Here is a 17,040-nt window from a genome sequence, read left to right on the forward strand (position 1 = left end):
CAATGGCGAGCGCGATATTCAGCTGAGTCTTTTGGCCCGATATCACGCTCTCCCGTGTGTAGGTAGCTTTAGGACGTGGTGAGCAAGAGTACAAGAGGGCCTGGAGTGTAATAATACATGTTATATCACGGATTACTTCACAGGGGTCGGTGGTCCGCGGATTGTACCGATTGCCTTCTGTCTCATTGGGGTTTTTCAAGCAAAAATGCCTGGCGTCACTGCTGTGAAATGCCGAGCCTCCGGCGCTTGTTTCACGCACGGTGGAGGATCAGCGAGTGTTTCCCATAGACGTCAGTGGGAAACCTCACTCGGCCTGTAAAGTGTTCAACTGTCCCATTGAAAGCAATGGGCGATGCGTTCCTAGGGGCACGAAAAAATAGGATATCCAGCGATTTCTTTTTACCTCCCAGCATCCCTGTAAGGGAGAACCTCGCTTCTGTGTCTGACTTCAATTAAAGGAATAGAGTTCATAGTCGCACAGAGCTGGTCTGACTGTAGCCGTACTGCTATGCCGCATACGGACAAGATTGGTGCTCTCTCTAGGCCAGTGGTCCCCAACTCCAGTCCTCAGGGACCACCAACAGGTCATGTTTTCAGGATATCCTATGGTAAGAACACCTGTGGCAATGTCTGAGGCACTGACAATAATTACATCACCTGTGCAACACTGAGGAAATCCTGAAAACATGACCTGTTGGGGTCCCTGAGGACAGGAGTTGGGGACCCCTGCTCTAGGCAAACAAATTGCTAACAAATGAAGATATGCAATGTAGTATCCTACTCGGTCGTCTTCAGAAGTGCCGGGCCGTTACTTAGGAACTCCTCCTTTTTTTACTTAAAAGGGATTGCCTACTTTAAACAATCACTTATGGCCAGAAGAGTCCCCTGAGATGATGTGATCACATGGCCACCTGCTACAGCAATCATGGGTCGGTGAACCTATCACTGCCATTAATTTGTTTAATGTCCCTGCAGCGCCTCCGTGGGTGATATGAAGCATTACATAATACACAATTGAAATCAATGGACAGGCTGGGTCCTCCAGGCAGAGCCTCTTTGGAGCTGGTATCCAGTTAGATTAATTGAAGGAGGTCTGGACAACCCCTTTAAGGGCTTATTCACACAAGCGTATATCGGCTGCCGTTTTCACGGCCGGCCAATATATGCTACCCTCTGTTACATTGGATTCGAATCCATCAGATCACACGGGCATAGTCCCATGGCGTAAATGCGCCCAGCCAGCAAATATAGTCTTGGAACTAGCTTTCCCTGCCTCCTGCCATAGACTCCTATGGGAGCCTATAACAGCAGCCAGAGAAGGGAGGTGGGAGGGAGTTTAGCAGCGTGACTGCTAAACTCCCTCCCTCTTCTCGCCTTCCCTTACGCCCCTTGCTGGCTGTTTGCAATGCGAGGGGTTGGACAGGTGCGGAGTTAGTTACTAAGCTCCGCCCCCTCCCATTGCGGGCTGCCGGGGGGCGGAGCTTAGCACACTAGCTCCCACCCGTCCCGCCTCCTCCCCTTGCTGAGCGCCAGTGATGCGGAGACAGTTTAGCAGAGCTACACTATCTCCCTCGCCCGACGGCGTTCCAGGCTCAGCGTACAGTGATCCTCGCTATATCGCGGTTCAATGATTACGGCTTCAGTGCATTGCGGACTTTAGATAAACCATATTAAATTCTGTTTTCGCTATATCGCGGAATTTTGAGGTACACACAGGAAATACAGTACGCCGCTAGTGCTTGCCAACGCGAGATTGTACACGGCCCACTATTGGCTGATGGAATCTGTATCCTGGGCGCTGATTGGCTCACTGATCGTAGCATCGGTCTGTTTGTTCACTTTTGCGATTGTTTGGCAGTTCACCCAACACATTCATTAGTGTAAATATAACGCCGCTACTTTGCGGATTTCCACGTATCGTGGGCGTCTCTGGAACGTAACCCCCGCCATAGACGAGGGATCACTGTATACGCGCCTGACCCGTGTCGTATAAACGGGCACACAAATGTTAGATTTGTGCGCCCGTTCATGCATTTTTACGTTGCGGGCAGGTGAACGTAAAAACGCATACACCCGTGTGAAAGAGCCTTAAGATGCACATTTAACAAGCATTTAGGGGGTTTCACTCCTTTGACATCTATGGAATGAAACTATATATCATCACATAGACGTCACCACAGGTCCTTCAATTTATCAAAAACCTCCAGAGCCGGAAAGCAGCCTTGTGCTTACAAGACCTGTGATGATGTCACTATCGTGATCAGTCACCTGTGTGGGAGGGGTCTAAGGTCACATGACCAGGAGGTGATCAGTGTGTGCAGCACTCTGCTGTACTGGTTTTGATCCCTGTTGTATGAGATGAAAAATGCATGTAGCAGAGCTGTGTGCGTGACGTGCACGTAGCAGAGCTGTGTGCGTGACGTGCATGTAGCAGATCTGTGTGCCACATTGCACCACCAGAAACACTGGCGCTATAAATTCCTAATAATTTCTAGTACACTGTACTGTAAGTGGAGGCCCCGGAAATGTAACACCTTAAGATAGCTCATATGATTAGTGTGTTCACCACTCAGTACCCCACCAATTAGCGGTTTGAAGAAGCCACAGCCTCTTCACGGCATAGCAGGCACAGCGCCATACATTGTAAAGCGGCTGTGTTGGGTATAGCAGCTCAGGCCTATTCACTTGAATGCGACTGAGCTGCTTTTGTGTCAATGAACATGGCGTCACAGGCCCGAGAAAAGACTGCAGCGATCATGTGACTGCCTCGTTAGAATATGTGGCCACAGCCAATGACCTTTCTATCTTGGCGGTATTATTCAACACTTTATCCCCGGCCTCTGCATCGGCTCAGACAGCCACTCTCAGAGGGCACATATACATAACGATCCGTGCTCTTAAAGGACCTCCTTCCTATGGGAGGTGCCTGAGTATTAAGGTCCTTCGGGCCTGCTCAAGGTGCTTTTCAAGTTGTGCTTCCTAAGATTTGGCTATTCCCTGACTTTGCTGTTTGGCTTGTTAAATTAACTATGCTTCTCCCCGCTGCCTGCCCTAACCTGTGGCCTGAACTACCGTACTGAACCCGTTCTCCATAACCAGACCTCTGCTGAAGTTTACTGCTTGCCCCGACCTGAACTGTCTGATAACACTCCTGTTCACACCCTCAGGTACCAGGCCTAGGCTTCTAGTAGCATTAGCTGGCACATTACTAGGACCATTTTCTGAGTAACAGCCTGGAGACCCTTCAGCAAAGCTCACCTCCCAACTGGTGGGGTTAAAACAGTGAAGACCGGGTACCTCAGGTGTCTCCACCGGATTTGGCCCAAAGTCAAACCAGTCTCAGCTCCGTTGATCTCACACTTGACCTCTTCAAACAGCTCAGTGGTGGAGCTACAAAGCAACAGCCCTCCACCGATAAGATATCGATGACCTATCCTAAAGAGAGGTCATCAAAATGAAGAGTCTTGAAAACTTACTTTAACTTACTCCTCTGGTCTGGAATTTCACTGTACATGATTTATATTGTATTTTCATCCTTTACTCCTTTAATTATTTCTCTTTTCACCCGAGAACATACAAATGCCGGGCTCATGTGGAGAGAAGACTCAACACAAACAACATCTAAAGCTTTAGAGTGAAGTGTTATCCAGCTGGGGCTAAATTAATCTGGATTAACCAGTAGGGAAGTTCAGATTAATGGGGTCAATGTGATCTTTTCCCTGCAAGAGCGTTGTTTGTGCTGCTACTTAAATAGGGGGCAACAAGACACTGTCAGCAGACCAGACCTGACAGAAGTGCTGCCTGTCACCTGCATGACCAGGTAAGTGCAGGCTACAATACCAGCAGATAGAAGGAAGATTGAAGCATAATGTCGTGTCAGTAGCTTTGATCCATGGGGCCAGGGTCTTGAGACCCCCACCGATCACTAAAACTAAAAGGCAGGAGAGCTCCTCTGATTAGTTTTGCCCGAATTGGCTCTTTTTGTCTCTCCTACGCTCAATAGAAAGTCTACGAGTTTCTACACCACTTGCCAATAACACCTGAAGGAGCGCAGGGCTCAACTGAGGTCTTCTGCCCCTTTGATCTAGTGATCAGTGGGGTCTCAGCACCTGGACCCCCATCGATCAAAACTTCTGACATGTCATTATGATATGCCAGATAATATTATGATAACAGTAGCTGAAAACTGTATATTAAAGGGGTTGTACCTATCCACAGGAAAGGGGATAACTTGCTGATTGGTGGGGAATCTCACATATGAGACCCCTGTTGATCTCAAAGGGGTCTTGTGTCACTCGTCCTCGTCACTGTGGGGTTACTGCAGCTCTGCAGTGTGGAGGAGACTAAATTAAGTGCTGGTCACGCAAGCGCACCAGCTCTCCATTCACTTTTAATGGGACTGCCGAGATACCTAAGTGGCACCCGATTGGGTAATTCCATCAGCCCCTTCAAACAGAATGGATTGAATGGAGCGTTGACCACACAGCATTCCATTCAGAGGGATGTCACTGCGGAGAGAAGCGACCCCCGCAATCACAGGAGAACGGGACGCAGGAGTCACATTCCAAAAATCAGCGGGGGTCTCATTGGTACCATTTAATGATGACAATATAATGTACTGAAAAAACTTGAACATATCGAAGTTTGTGGAATAGACAAAAAATGCAATTTTGCAATTTTTTTTTTTTTGGGTAGGGGGGAGTTGTTTTTACAATGTTCACAGTGCAATAAAAGTGTAAATTTGCTTACCAAAATTTCCTGGAGTCCTACGGCAGCACAAGCACAAATGGCTTAAGTTTCCAAGGAGTAACCAAAGGCAAGTTAGTAAGCAATAATTAATCAATCAATTGGCCTACCCTATAAAGCAAGGCAGATGACATTAGAGTCAGTGTGCCATAATAAAGCAATGTTAAATTATCACTCAGGCTTGGAGGCTTGTGCTGCCTATGGACTCCAGGAAATAGAAATTTCGGTAAGCAAATTTACACTTCCCCGATCGTCCTACAGCATCTTTGGGTGGGATAGAGGATGATGATTCTTGCACTCTATTGCCAAAATTCGAGTCCTGTGGTAAGAGTTTGTCTAGCCTGTATTAAGCATAGAGGTGACCATGGGGTAGCTCGGCAGGTTTGATCTAACGGCATATGTCCAACCACAGCCCCGTATGTAGCTGTAGAATGTGCTCCGATATAAATGGGGGAATGGAGCTGAGAGAAGTCAGAACATTTTTTGATTGTCCCTCTCATCCACATTGCGAGGGTGACTTTGCTGGCTTTTTGTCCTTTATTGGGACCTTGGTGTTGTAGTAACAGTACCTCTAAGTCCTATAGATATACAGTAAGACTGCTCTTTTGGCATCAAGAATATGACGCTTTTCTTGCTCTAGATCCTGTGGATCTGGAAAGAGTAGAGGTAAGTAAATTTCCCGCTTAAGAATCTAGGAGCGGCTGTCCACCGGCTCAAACAGCTGTTTGGTAAAAGCAGAAGACCGCAATGAGATCCCATGCTGGAGCATGGGAGGCAGGAACTACGATTTTCAGAGCTCTCGAAAAAAGTGCCTGTTAGAGTGCTTCCCATGGAAGTCTACATCAGTGGCTGCAAATTGCAATTTGAATAGATTCAACCTGAAGGTTTGATTCTTTTTACAAGCCATTTTGTAAGACTTGTGGGTCAGAGAATACGGAGAAAGGCTGTTCCGACCACACCATGTGCTGAAGAGACCCCAGGCTATTGCATACCTTGATGGTAAAAGGTCTGTGGGTAGCCAATCTAATAGGGATTACATTGGGGAAACCTAATTCGCTCATATCTTTGCAGGCTGTGAGATGTAGTGTGTGAGGATGTGGGTGCAGAATGCCCCACGTGGGAAAACAGATTCACTGTGGGTGGAAATCTCCAATAGTTGCCCTCAAAAGCACCCATACCAGAGAGAACCATGTCCAATGGGGCCAGGAGGGAAAATACTAATCACTTTGGCTTGTTCCTGGTTTGCATACAGACTGTCCATTCCTGATTAGAGGTCCCGTATATTATGCACATTTCTTGTAGTCCATCATGTAGACAACCAGTTCTAATGCTCTGCTCTGGTGTCTCAGGTCTGAATTTCGTCAGTGTATATACTTTATTACAAAGTTCAGGAGTGATGGGGCTTATTTTCTAGTACTGGCCTATTGCAAATTTCAGAAATATGGCGATTCAGTTGCATTGCTAAAATATGTCATTATGTGTATCTGAATTACACATCTGTGTGAGAAGTATCAGCCCAGTATCTAGTTCTGTCATGCACACCATGCAGAAACCATTGCCAGTCTGGACGAATGCAAACACATTGATTTGTCATTTCAGGATGAGCCACGCTGGAACGCCATGTTTCCTTCTTATACTTGTTCTCCTACTGTCTGACCATATGGGTCATTCACAGCATTGGTCCTATGGGATGCGGCCAGGAGGAAAACGCAACATTGAAAGTCTACAGGACTCCTATCCAGAGGTAACAGCAGCAAATGGGTGGATCTGGGCAATGGCGTACATACCATAAAGACTAATCATTCAGCTGCAATGGGGCCCATGTATAGAGGAGATCCAGTGATGTTTGGTTCCACCTCCATTTCTACTGGGTGGCTGTAACTCTCTTCTCCAGAGGAACTGAGGGTGAAACATAAATAACCACTTCTACCCAACATGAAACTTACTGGTTTATTATCTTGGCCCCTCACATACTTAGAAAAGAAATGGACTCATACAGTGATGAACATAGAAGAGAGGGGGTGTCATTATGGTATCAGATTTTGCCACCCAGGACAGAAGGACTTGGGGTTTATTCCCCCTCCATGCCCTTTCCATGACCATTCCCCACCACCTAACTTCCTAAAATTGCGATTCCTCTACATAGGGGAACAAGGGCATACGTACCATAAAGGCAGACCATGAGGCTGCTCTAGGGCCCATGGAGAGAGGGTACCAGTGACGTGTGGTTCCATCCCCTTTTCCACTGGGTGACTATACTGAATCCAGTACAGGACTCCCCTCTCAAGAGGAAGTGAATTGCTCAAAACCAAGGGGGTTAGGGAATGGAGTGGAAGAACTAACACCAGACCCTTCTATCCTGCGGGGCCCATAATTCAACATATTAATAAGGGACCCATTTCTTTAAATCTTTGTTATGGGGAACCCTCAGTTCTGTGTATGCCACTGCAGGGAAGTCTTGCCCAGATTCTTGTTATGCAGTAGGAAAGTGGATGGGACAAACCAAAGCTGGATATCCCCTGTCTCCAAGGTTGCCTTAATAGCCGCATGATGTTTCTATGGTATAGATGGTTTTGAACATGTACAAACTGCTCAGTGTTACAGAAGAGTGGCCTTGATGTAGACCCCATAGCCAGTCCAGCATTGGTTTAGGATTATCTATCATTACCCATAACATCAATACAACATATTTTACTTGCAATAAACTCATTTTTCTTATGCAATCGCCAAATCAAATAACATTATGACTACATACAGAGGTGAAACTTGAAACTGTTAGGTCCCAATGCAAAAACTGTAACAGGGCTCCCCAACTATAAGGCCCATGTCCATGGGCGCACATGGATTCCCAGTGGTTTCCAGCTGTGCCGCAGCCACGAGGCCGAAAAAGACATTTACTGACTTGTCCGGACGTGGCGAGGGTCTCCTCTGTCGCGGCCTGATCTTTTTTCTGCATGGCGGATGCATCCAGGTGCGTCGGCAGTGTGCCACGTGAATGAGGTGTGCATTTTTTTAAAAAATCTCCTGCTTTCTCACGGATCTGCGGCGCAGCCTCAGTGCCGCAGATTGGACGGCTTCTATTGACTTCAATGGAAGCCATGGAAGCTGTCCATGCAGGAAAACCGCAGAAAATGGAGCATACTGCGGGTGTCCAATGATTCCCTATGGGTGATTGGGTTTTTAAAATGTATTTTCCCTGTGGACATGAGGCCTAATGCTTCATTTATAATAATAATTTGTATTTGTATAGCGCCAACTTATTCTGCAGCACTTTCAAAGCATGGGAGAGCACAGACAGTACAACGATTACATGCAAGAATCAGTGGTAGGGGGTGAGTGGGGGATTTGTTCAGGAGATTTGATATGTTTCTTTGAAGAGGTACGTTTTTAAGGCGCGTCTGAAGGTCCGTGCATAGGATTGGCTGGCAGAGGGCGGGAAGACGAGGTAGGAGGAGAACCAAGAGAGAGAAGTGTTCTTTATGTCGATGGAGCAAAGCATATCGAGAAGGAGTTTGTGATCGACAGTGTCAAACACAGCGGAGAGATTGAGAAGGATTAGTAGGGAGCAGTCACCCTTCGATTTGGCCGCTTGAAACTTTTGTGAAGGCAGTTTTGGTGGAGTGTAGAGGGCAGAAGCTGGACTGTTGTAGGTGGAGAGAAAGCATGTAAGGTGAAAATAGATCAGAAGTTCCAGGAGTTTGGAGATGAAGGGGATATTTGAGATGGCTCAGTGGTTGGCTGCGTCAGTCAGGTCAAGGGTCCGGTTCCTTAACAGGCGAGTTATGATGGAGTGTTTGAGCGAGGAGGGGGAAGATGCCTTAGTTTATGGAGAGGTTGAAGATGGTGGTGAGGTGGGTAATGATAACTGAAGAAAGGGACCGGAGGACCTGAGAGGGAAGAGGGTCACTGGCGCAGGTGGTGGGGCGAGCGGAGGAAGTAATTCTGGAGCCTTATTCCTCGGTGTTGGTTCGAGTGCGGATAGTGATTGAGTGATAGATGCAGTACTGAAGATGCCGGGATCGGAGCAAGTAGTGTAGGGCGCAATCATATCTTTTCGGATGTTATCAATTTTTTCTCTGAAGTGGGTGTCTAGCTTACTAACACTGAGATCCGTCACGGAGGCCTGTTCTTTGGGGTTGAGGAGAAAGTGGAAGGTGTCAAAAAGTTGTTTGGGTTTGTGTGATAGTGAGGAGATGAGGGAGGTGAAATAAACTTGTTTGGCATGGTGGAAGGCGAAATTGTAGGTTTTTAGCATGAATTTGAAGTCGAAGAAGTCTGCAGGCTGTTTTCACTTTCTCCACAACCGTTCAGCATATCTAGAGCACCTCCGGATGAAGCACGTTTGGGGCATGAGCCAGGGTTGCCGCGGAAGGCTCGCCTCACGAGGAGTGCCACTTCATCTAGGGTGTGACTGAGGGTAGTGAAGTAGTGTGTGGCAGCCAGATTGGAGCACGAGAGGAGGGAGATCTGGGGAGATGCTGGGGTGCCTGATGGAGAAGGAAAGGCGTTAGTGATCCAAGAGATGGAAGCGTGAGTTTGTAAAATGGGAAGCAGAGCAGAGGCAAATTAAATCAAGAGTGTTGCTAACTTTATGAGTGGGGGAATCAGAGAGTTGTGATAGGATGAGGGAGAATGTGAACGTTAGAAGCTGGGAGGCAGAAGGGGAGATGGAGTCGTTAGCAAGGATGTTGAAGTTGCCTAGGATGAGGGTTGGGATTTCACAGGATAAAAAGTGGGTGAGCCAGGCGGCAAAATGATTCAGGAATAGGCGGGTGGGACCTGGAGGACAGTTAATGTCTGCAACTTGCAGAGACAATGGGTGGAAGAGTCGTAGAGTGTGAACTTCAAACAACGGGAAGGTGAGTGAGGGAACGGGGAAGGGGGGGGGGGGTAACCTGGAAGATGCAATTTGGTGAGAGCAGAACGCCTACTCCTCCGCCGCGCCTGTTGTCTGATCTTGGGGTGTGGGAGAACTGGAGGCCATTGTAGGACAATATGTCAGGGAAAGTGTCAGACTGCTGTATCCACGTTTCGGTGAGGGCGATTTATAGTACTGGGCTCCTCCTGTAGGGAAGATAGACCTTATTGGCCCCCTAAGGCTCCTGGGCCCTGGTGCCACTGCACCAAATATAATTACACCCCTGACTTTATAATATTAATTTCTGCATGTTAATTTCTGATTTTCTGTTATAATTAAGATGGTGGTCTGTCTTTGTTCATTTCTTCAACTCAGAATGAAGTTTCCTTGCTCACAGAGCCTCAGCATCTTGAGTGTTCCCTACCACAGAACAGATTTGGCCTTGTGAAAGGTGCTTTGGTGAGTGCACAAAAGAGCCAAAACCCTATGACATCCCTATAAATCCATTTCTATCATTCCATATAGAACAATCATAGATTAGTGATAATACCCCCTTCTATTACCTCTCTCTCCCCTCTGTACCACCCCTAATTTTGTGTAGCTCATGCCAACTGGTGGCACATCAAGGTTTATTGTATCATAATTTGTTTTTGAATTTCTTTGGTAATGTAGTATGGGGATGAGGTATTCGTGTATCTTGACGCCACCAGGATGTCCTGGTGGAGTCAAGATTGACAGGGAGGTGACGCCCCCTGATGGTGATTGGCTGCAAAGGCGGTGGTCGTGTAGGTCCTAGAAGGCCACTAAGCCTTACTTGCGAAGGCATACAGCGTTGGCAGCAGCTGCAAGAGAGTGCAAAGTGCCATTAAGCACCTTTAGGCACGGCGACCCAGAACCGGTGCCCTTCCTTGGTCATGGCGAAGTGCCGTGATGTGGACTGCCGCAGCTTTCAGAGCTCTAAGTGGGGGAGCGGCGGAGAGGCAGAAGCCAGGCTGCAGCCAGCACTCACCTGACTGCACTGTGGTAGTGGGCCGGAAGCGACCCTCCACATCCCTGGCACAGCTTTTGGTGCTGTGAGCGGAGGAGACGCAGAAGCCAGGCGGCGGCTGTCATCCACCTGACTGCACTGAGGTAGCGGGCCGTCAGCGGAGGAGGCGCCCGGCACCTATATCACAGCACACAGGCAGCAGACCACAAGTAGCCTCCAGATGCAACGGGGGACGGCTGGTGCGCTCAGACTCACGACAGGCTACAGATGCAACAGGGTATGGCTGTTGCGGTGGCACTGAGGGCTCAAGTGTCTGCATGCTTTTTGGCAGCCCCTGCAGCCTTACGGTGAGGGTCACTTTAATTTGTAGCCTAACATTCTTACATTTACATGCTGCCATGTTACAGAGCTAACATGGCAGCATTTACTGCTACTGATCTAAGCTGCTAGCACCTTCGTGGCTTGACGCTATCGGGAGCTAGGGGTGTGAGAGGGGCGTTCTCCCTGTCAAACCCCTAGCTTCTGGTGGCCTCAAGATACACTAATACCTGTTGATAATTGGCATTCCGTAAATCATAAACACCATTGCTGAGACAAATGTAGAATGTTTAAACAGTGGTTCCAAGGAACATTGGTGACATAAACATAAGGAAAAATTCCCTTTTTTCCCACCAACTCTGATTATAGTCTGATTATTTTTTGCATGTACTACATCACACATGGGAGTTTAGAAGGAACCTGTCATGTCCCAACAGTACCATAAACTAAGTTATTGTGCTGTTAGAGGAGATAACAGGCAGCCGGGTGAGGTATTTTTTACACTCCCCTGCTCCCTGGATCCAGTGGGGTCCTCTGAGGATCGAGCCAACTTTTTCCACAGTGCTGTGTGAACGCTCTCCTACACAAGTCTATAGCAGGTTCCCTTTACTGTAATAGTGACAGTTCTGTAGCCTTGTAATATCCCTGGTGGTCTAGAGTTATTTAGCATTTGATTCAAAGTATCTCTGGTGGTCTAGAATGATGAAGGGATTAATATTGATATTCATTATCCACAGTGGTCTAGGATAGTTAAGGGCTATATCTAATATCCTTGGAGGTCTACAGTAGTTTAGTGGTTAACACTTAATGTACTTTTAAATGGCTAATGGCTGTGGTCGATGGCACCTCCTCTCATGGCAGCCATGGCTGTCGCATCCTCTGGCCCTGTCTTCTGTTCAGTAGATGCTGTACCATGCATTCAGACATACATTCATTGATATACGCCCAGCCTGCCTGTTGGAGGGCCAGTCTGTGCTCCCAGCTTTTCCATCCCCATCCCATCCTGGCATAGACCATTTAAGGCTCCTTTCCCTGTTAGAAGGTGTCTAAGTAACAAAGTTCCTAGTATTCCAGTGAAGGTGTTTTTGTATTTTCCTTTTTTTTTTGACCCTCTGCTAAATATCCAGCTTTCCTGAATTCTGCCTGTCCTGACCTTGGCCTGTTTACTATGTTTTGTCGAAATGCCACCTGCCCTGCCTGGTTACTGTATTGCATGAACTCTTCCTGTCCTGACCTCAGTCTGTTATCTGACTCCATCCTAGCTTAACCCCTTAGTACCATGTTCTGGTCCCTTTTGATCTGCCTGGATCAGGTGTAACTGCACTGAGACTATTTCTGAGGTATGTCCAGGAGGTTCACTACAGCAAAGACCAAATCCCTCGAAAAGAGGTTAGAGGTTGAAGACCAGGGGCCTCTTGGAGCTGCCCTAAGTCAAACCAGTTAGCGACAAAGAGGGTCCATCTCCACTGTGTAAGATATACTTAATTATTACATGATTTGGGATGGTAAAGGAGTATATATGGTGGTTTAAAGCAGGAAAGTGAACCTATGTTAGTTCTTGCATTGAGAAAATGCACAGCAATAGGACAGGCCTAGCAATGATGAAATGGATAATTGGGCAAAGCACTACAATGTAGCTAACATGATGAATTCTTAGAAGGGACATGTATTTTATAGATCCAACTGGGTGTAATACATTCTTATATAATTAAACTTTATGGTGTTTTTTGCATTATAGATGAATTGGCTGGAGGGAGAGAACGGCAGAAAGAAGAAGTGAACAAATCATTTTGAGCATTTCATATGAGAGGTTGTAATAAAACATGCACTGAGATCATTACGGATTTTGTCATATTTGTCCACGGAACTGGCCATATCTTTAATTCATCTACTATGAACCTCAAGGGAAATTTAGCCATATACAGGGAGATGTCTCACAGCTACCAATGGTCTTCAAGACATCTGCTTCTCTAGGAGACTTGCTGCACTGCTGGGAATGCAGTGGGAGTCTAATTGACAAAAACTCAATATCCCTCCATATATAGCCAAATTCTTGTCTTATGGGTCTAAACATTAGATCCTATATGGCCAGATGTATCCGGTGACTTCTGGCTCTGTTCCAAAAGGGCCTCACAATTATTGAGTCCGTAGCAGTCCATGTTGATAGTGCAGACACTGTTCATTAACTTCAATGTGAATAGTTCCTGCAATATTAACCTGGGATGCTGCAATGTGGACAGAACGGTCCGCTTCCGGCTCTGTCTACACCAACAGAGACCAGGAAACAGCTGATAGTTGGTGTTCCCAAGCGGCAGACTCCTCCGTTCAAGTACTGATGACCTATCTTGAAGATAGATCATCATTAGTTCAGACCAGGAAATCCCTTTTAAAAGTTATTCACCAACCAATAGAACAGTGTAATGTAACTAACTATCCCATCATCACAAAGGTAATAAGAATATTATGGTTACCCAACATCGATCGTAAGTATGATGTACGAGGTAACATTCAATGAGAACAATTCGGCAACTTTAGGTGGCCATACACGTTAGAAGAACGTTGGACAAACCCAACAATTTTAGTGGGCTTCGATTGCCATCTAATATGTATAGGGTTGTCCAGACTCGCCTCTGACAGCAGATATCAGGGGAGATAAGGAACAGGCAGTTGGATTTCAAGATGCTCTATTCCTTTTTTTCCTCAAGAGATGTAGGCAGCTCTCCCTCTACAGAACGTATGCGATTGGCACAACGAGGAAGAATAGTTGTGGGATGAAGGAGTGGTTGAGCTAAAGAGTATGGCAGGCTAGACTATGAATCCTGTCAAATTAACCCATTTCGGAGTAATCCAAGGAACTTGATTATAAGTTTGTGAGTGGGGTAATCCGAAATGTGGGTTATAAATTGTGAGGCATGTTATCCTGATGGAAAAGGATCAAAAGCAAGCGGTGATCACTTAGGTGCCATAAGTAAGATATTCCTAATAACAGGACCATTACAGCAGTGTTTCCCAACTCCAGTCCTCAAGGCACACCAACAGGTCATGTATGCAGGATATCCTATAGTAACACCACCTGTGACAATGTCTGAGGCACGGAAAATAATTACATCATCTGTGTAATACTGAGGAAATCCCAAAAACCTGACCTGTTGCGGTGCCTTGGGGACAGAAAAGGCAATGATAAGCTTTTCTGCAGTAGGTTTTATCAGCCTATTCTGTCCATTTTTCATACAAAATCCCTCTTCAGCTATGCAGTTAGGTGGAGATGCTGCTGACAAAATCTATCTTCGCCTAACAGGGAGCTCCAGCTGTGCCTGTACTGTTCTCTGTAGTGCAGGCACAACTGTTCCCATATAACAGGGTATTAATAAAGGTCTGTTTTATATTTTGATCATCCCAATATACTTGGTCTGCCTGCGCCCTGCTGTGCTGTCCCACAGCGCTGATTTCATTAGTCCCTGTCTCCTCCCCTTCTGCTGTTCCCCAGTGCTGTGTAAGGAGAAGCCGCTCTGTGCTGCAGACAGCTTCTCCTCCTCACAGTGCCTGTTCCACAGACTCAATGCACTGTTAGGGTCTCAGTGCATCAGGTTGTGCAAACAGCAGTGTACACCCAATGCATTGAGACCCTGACGTTGCGTCAAGTCTGGCAGGGAATGGGCACTGTGTGGAGGAGAAGCTATCTGCAGCACAGAGCTGCTTATCCTTACATAGCGCTGGGGAATAGCAGGAGAGGAGACAGGGACTAATGAAATCAGAGCTGTGGGAAAGAACAGCTGGGCACAGGCGGACCGAGTGTTTTGGGGTAATTAAAATGTACAGCAAGCATTTGTTAATAACCTGTTATATGGAACAGCTGTGCCTACATTAGAGATAACAGTGCAGGCACAGCTGGAGCTCCCTGTTTGAAAGATTGACAGTTTTAGTGATCGTTTTGTATAAACTGCTAATGGATATGAACGTCCATTGACAGTTTATTACCTTCCTTTGCATGTAAATGAGCCTCCAGCAGCTATTTGCACATCCCAGCATGTGGTCTGCACTTAGCTGCATTGTCTTCGCATGGGCTGTCAACTGAATACAATCTAATCTCAGACTCCCGTGGAAAACACAGTGTGCGGTTCCTGCTATCTCTCTCCACCTCAATGATGGATTTTAAGCTCACCTAAAAATCATTGTTCAGCAAAGAGTGAAAAATTGAAGCGTTTACACGCAACGATTATCGCTCAAAAGCCATCATTTGAACGACTTTTGAGCGATAATTGTTGCGTGTAAATGGGGCTTTATGCAGTTAGGTGAAGATGGATTTCTCAGCACCATCTTTATTTGCTTCCATGGCAGTCTAGTGTAAAGGGTGGAGTATTGACCATTTTCCTGATAGTCTAGACTAGTAGAGTGATTATTAGTGAGACCAAGACATAACTAGAAGCTCTTGGGCCCCAAAGTAAAATCTGCACCACTTATCTACCTCGTGCCATTTATAATACTGGTGTGATCCTATGTGATACAAGGGCCTCTGGGCCCCTAAGGCTCTAGAGCCCGGTAGCAACAGCTACCTCTTCACCCCCCTTATAGCTATGCCCCGGTAGTGAGGTGTAGCAGGGTAGCAGATGTCACAAAAGTCTTCAAGTGCTGCATTAGCTTTGATGGAGTCATGGTGGAAAGATAATTGACTCCTTTTGGCATTTAGTTCATTATTATGCTGTTTTCTGGAGATAATTTGAGAAAAACAATTAATTTTGGCATAGATTACAACTGATTGTTAGAACCGGGCATTATGTTTAGGAAAAAGGTTGAGAAGCCTTGGTCTATGAAATGTGTTGGAGATAGATATGTAAAGTAGTAATCATAGGGCAGGGAATTTTGCTGGACTCCATGTCAATCATCTCATTAAAGAACATTACGATAAGCCTCTCTTTAGCCTGAAAAGGCTGATAACAGGGAAAAAAAGAGTATTAACACATGTATGCAAAATGTAATATGACATCTTATCTCCAACGCTGGCGTAGAGCAGTTCCCATAAATCTGGCCTTTCTATATTACACTTATTTCTATACACACAAGTAGAGATGAGCGAGTATACTCGCTGAGGGCAATTGCTCGAGCAAGCATTGCCCTTAGCGAGTACCTGCCCGCTCGGGAGCAAAGATTCGGCTGCCGGCGGCAGGCGGGGAGCTGTGGGGGAGAGCAGGGAGGAACGGAGGGGAGATCTCTCTCTCTCCCACTCTCCTCCCCGCTGACTGCCGCAACTCACCTGTGACCCGCGCCGGCAGCCGAACCTTCTCTGCCGAGTGGGGAGATACTCGCTAAGGACAATGCTCGATCGAGCCAATGCCCTTAGCGAGTATGCTCGCTCATCTCTACACACAAGGTTTATGTTCTTGGGCAATAAAATTATCTTCGAGTGAAGTACCAAAGAAAGTAAAGGAAACACGAGGATGAGATAAAAGTGGTTTGAGGCTTTTGTTTGTTACAATAATATCGAGTCCCATATATACAAATAGTGATTACATTATTAACACAGACGTCTTCTTGACGATCCTGACCACGGAAGAGCCTTCTATATGGACAATCAGTCTTCTAGAATAAAATCTTCATTTAGTTTAGCAATAAGAACGTGCGTTCAATAGACCGGCTATTGTCCATTAGACTATCCCTCAATACTCTACAGTCAAGATCCATGGAGTGTCCATCAAGATATCCTGACGAAGAGTGGTTAAGATGGGTCTGAACCTTGCAGGGGAGTATCAAGGATTGATTAGATGTTCCTTCTAAAGGCTGATCACAATCCAGGTTCATGGACCACACTTGACTTCCTAACCTTTGGCGGTGGCGTTGGTGGCTTTGCGTCTTCTCTTCTTGGCAATGGTGGAGGTAACTGGAGAACATCAGAAAGGAAACAATGTACAGTCATCGTGGCTGCTGTGGGAATATTATCCAAGAACGTGTATTGTCACTTACCTCTGTGGAAAGTCGCTGGCTACCCTCATTAGATCTGCTTTTAGGAGGTGGTGGAGGAGGTGACCCCATAATTTGTAATGCAGCATCACCATGTGTAGAAAGTGAAGGAAAACCTGGACAAGTAATAAAGATGATATCACAGGTGCAGAGGAGATAGACACTGGATTTATTG

At 46.4% G+C, this 17,040-nt stretch overlaps 2 protein-coding genes across 2 annotated transcripts in view; one reads left to right on the forward strand and one right to left on the reverse strand.

The window, feature by feature from the left end:
* The first annotated feature begins 6,346 nt into the window (after positions 1-6,346).
* On the forward strand, positions 6,347-12,714 carry GNRH1 (gonadotropin releasing hormone 1). The gene is made up of 3 exons (XM_066593520.1): positions 6,347-6,490; positions 9,980-10,063; positions 12,649-12,714. Exons 1-3 carry the CDS (start codon positions 6,347-6,349, stop codon positions 12,688-12,690), a joined length of 270 nt encoding a protein of 89 aa, XP_066449617.1. The 3' UTR covers positions 12,691-12,714.
* Positions 12,715-16,346: 3,632 nt separating this feature from the next.
* Positions 16,347-17,040, reverse strand: part of DOCK5 (dedicator of cytokinesis 5) — a 100,737-nt gene continuing 100,043 nt past the window's right edge. The window contains exons 51-52 of the mRNA XM_066593519.1: positions 16,869-16,981; positions 16,347-16,785 (exon numbers count right to left, since the gene is read on the reverse strand). Of these exons, the coding sequence (XP_066449616.1) occupies positions 16,690-16,785; positions 16,869-16,981 (209 nt within the window). The 3' untranslated portion in view covers positions 16,347-16,689. The remainder of the gene's footprint in view (positions 16,786-16,868; positions 16,982-17,040) is intronic.

Source organism: Eleutherodactylus coqui, chromosome 2 (assembly GCF_035609145.1).
Source record: "Eleutherodactylus coqui strain aEleCoq1 chromosome 2, aEleCoq1.hap1, whole genome shotgun sequence".
NCBI lineage: Eukaryota > Metazoa > Chordata > Amphibia > Anura > Eleutherodactylidae > Eleutherodactylus > Eleutherodactylus coqui.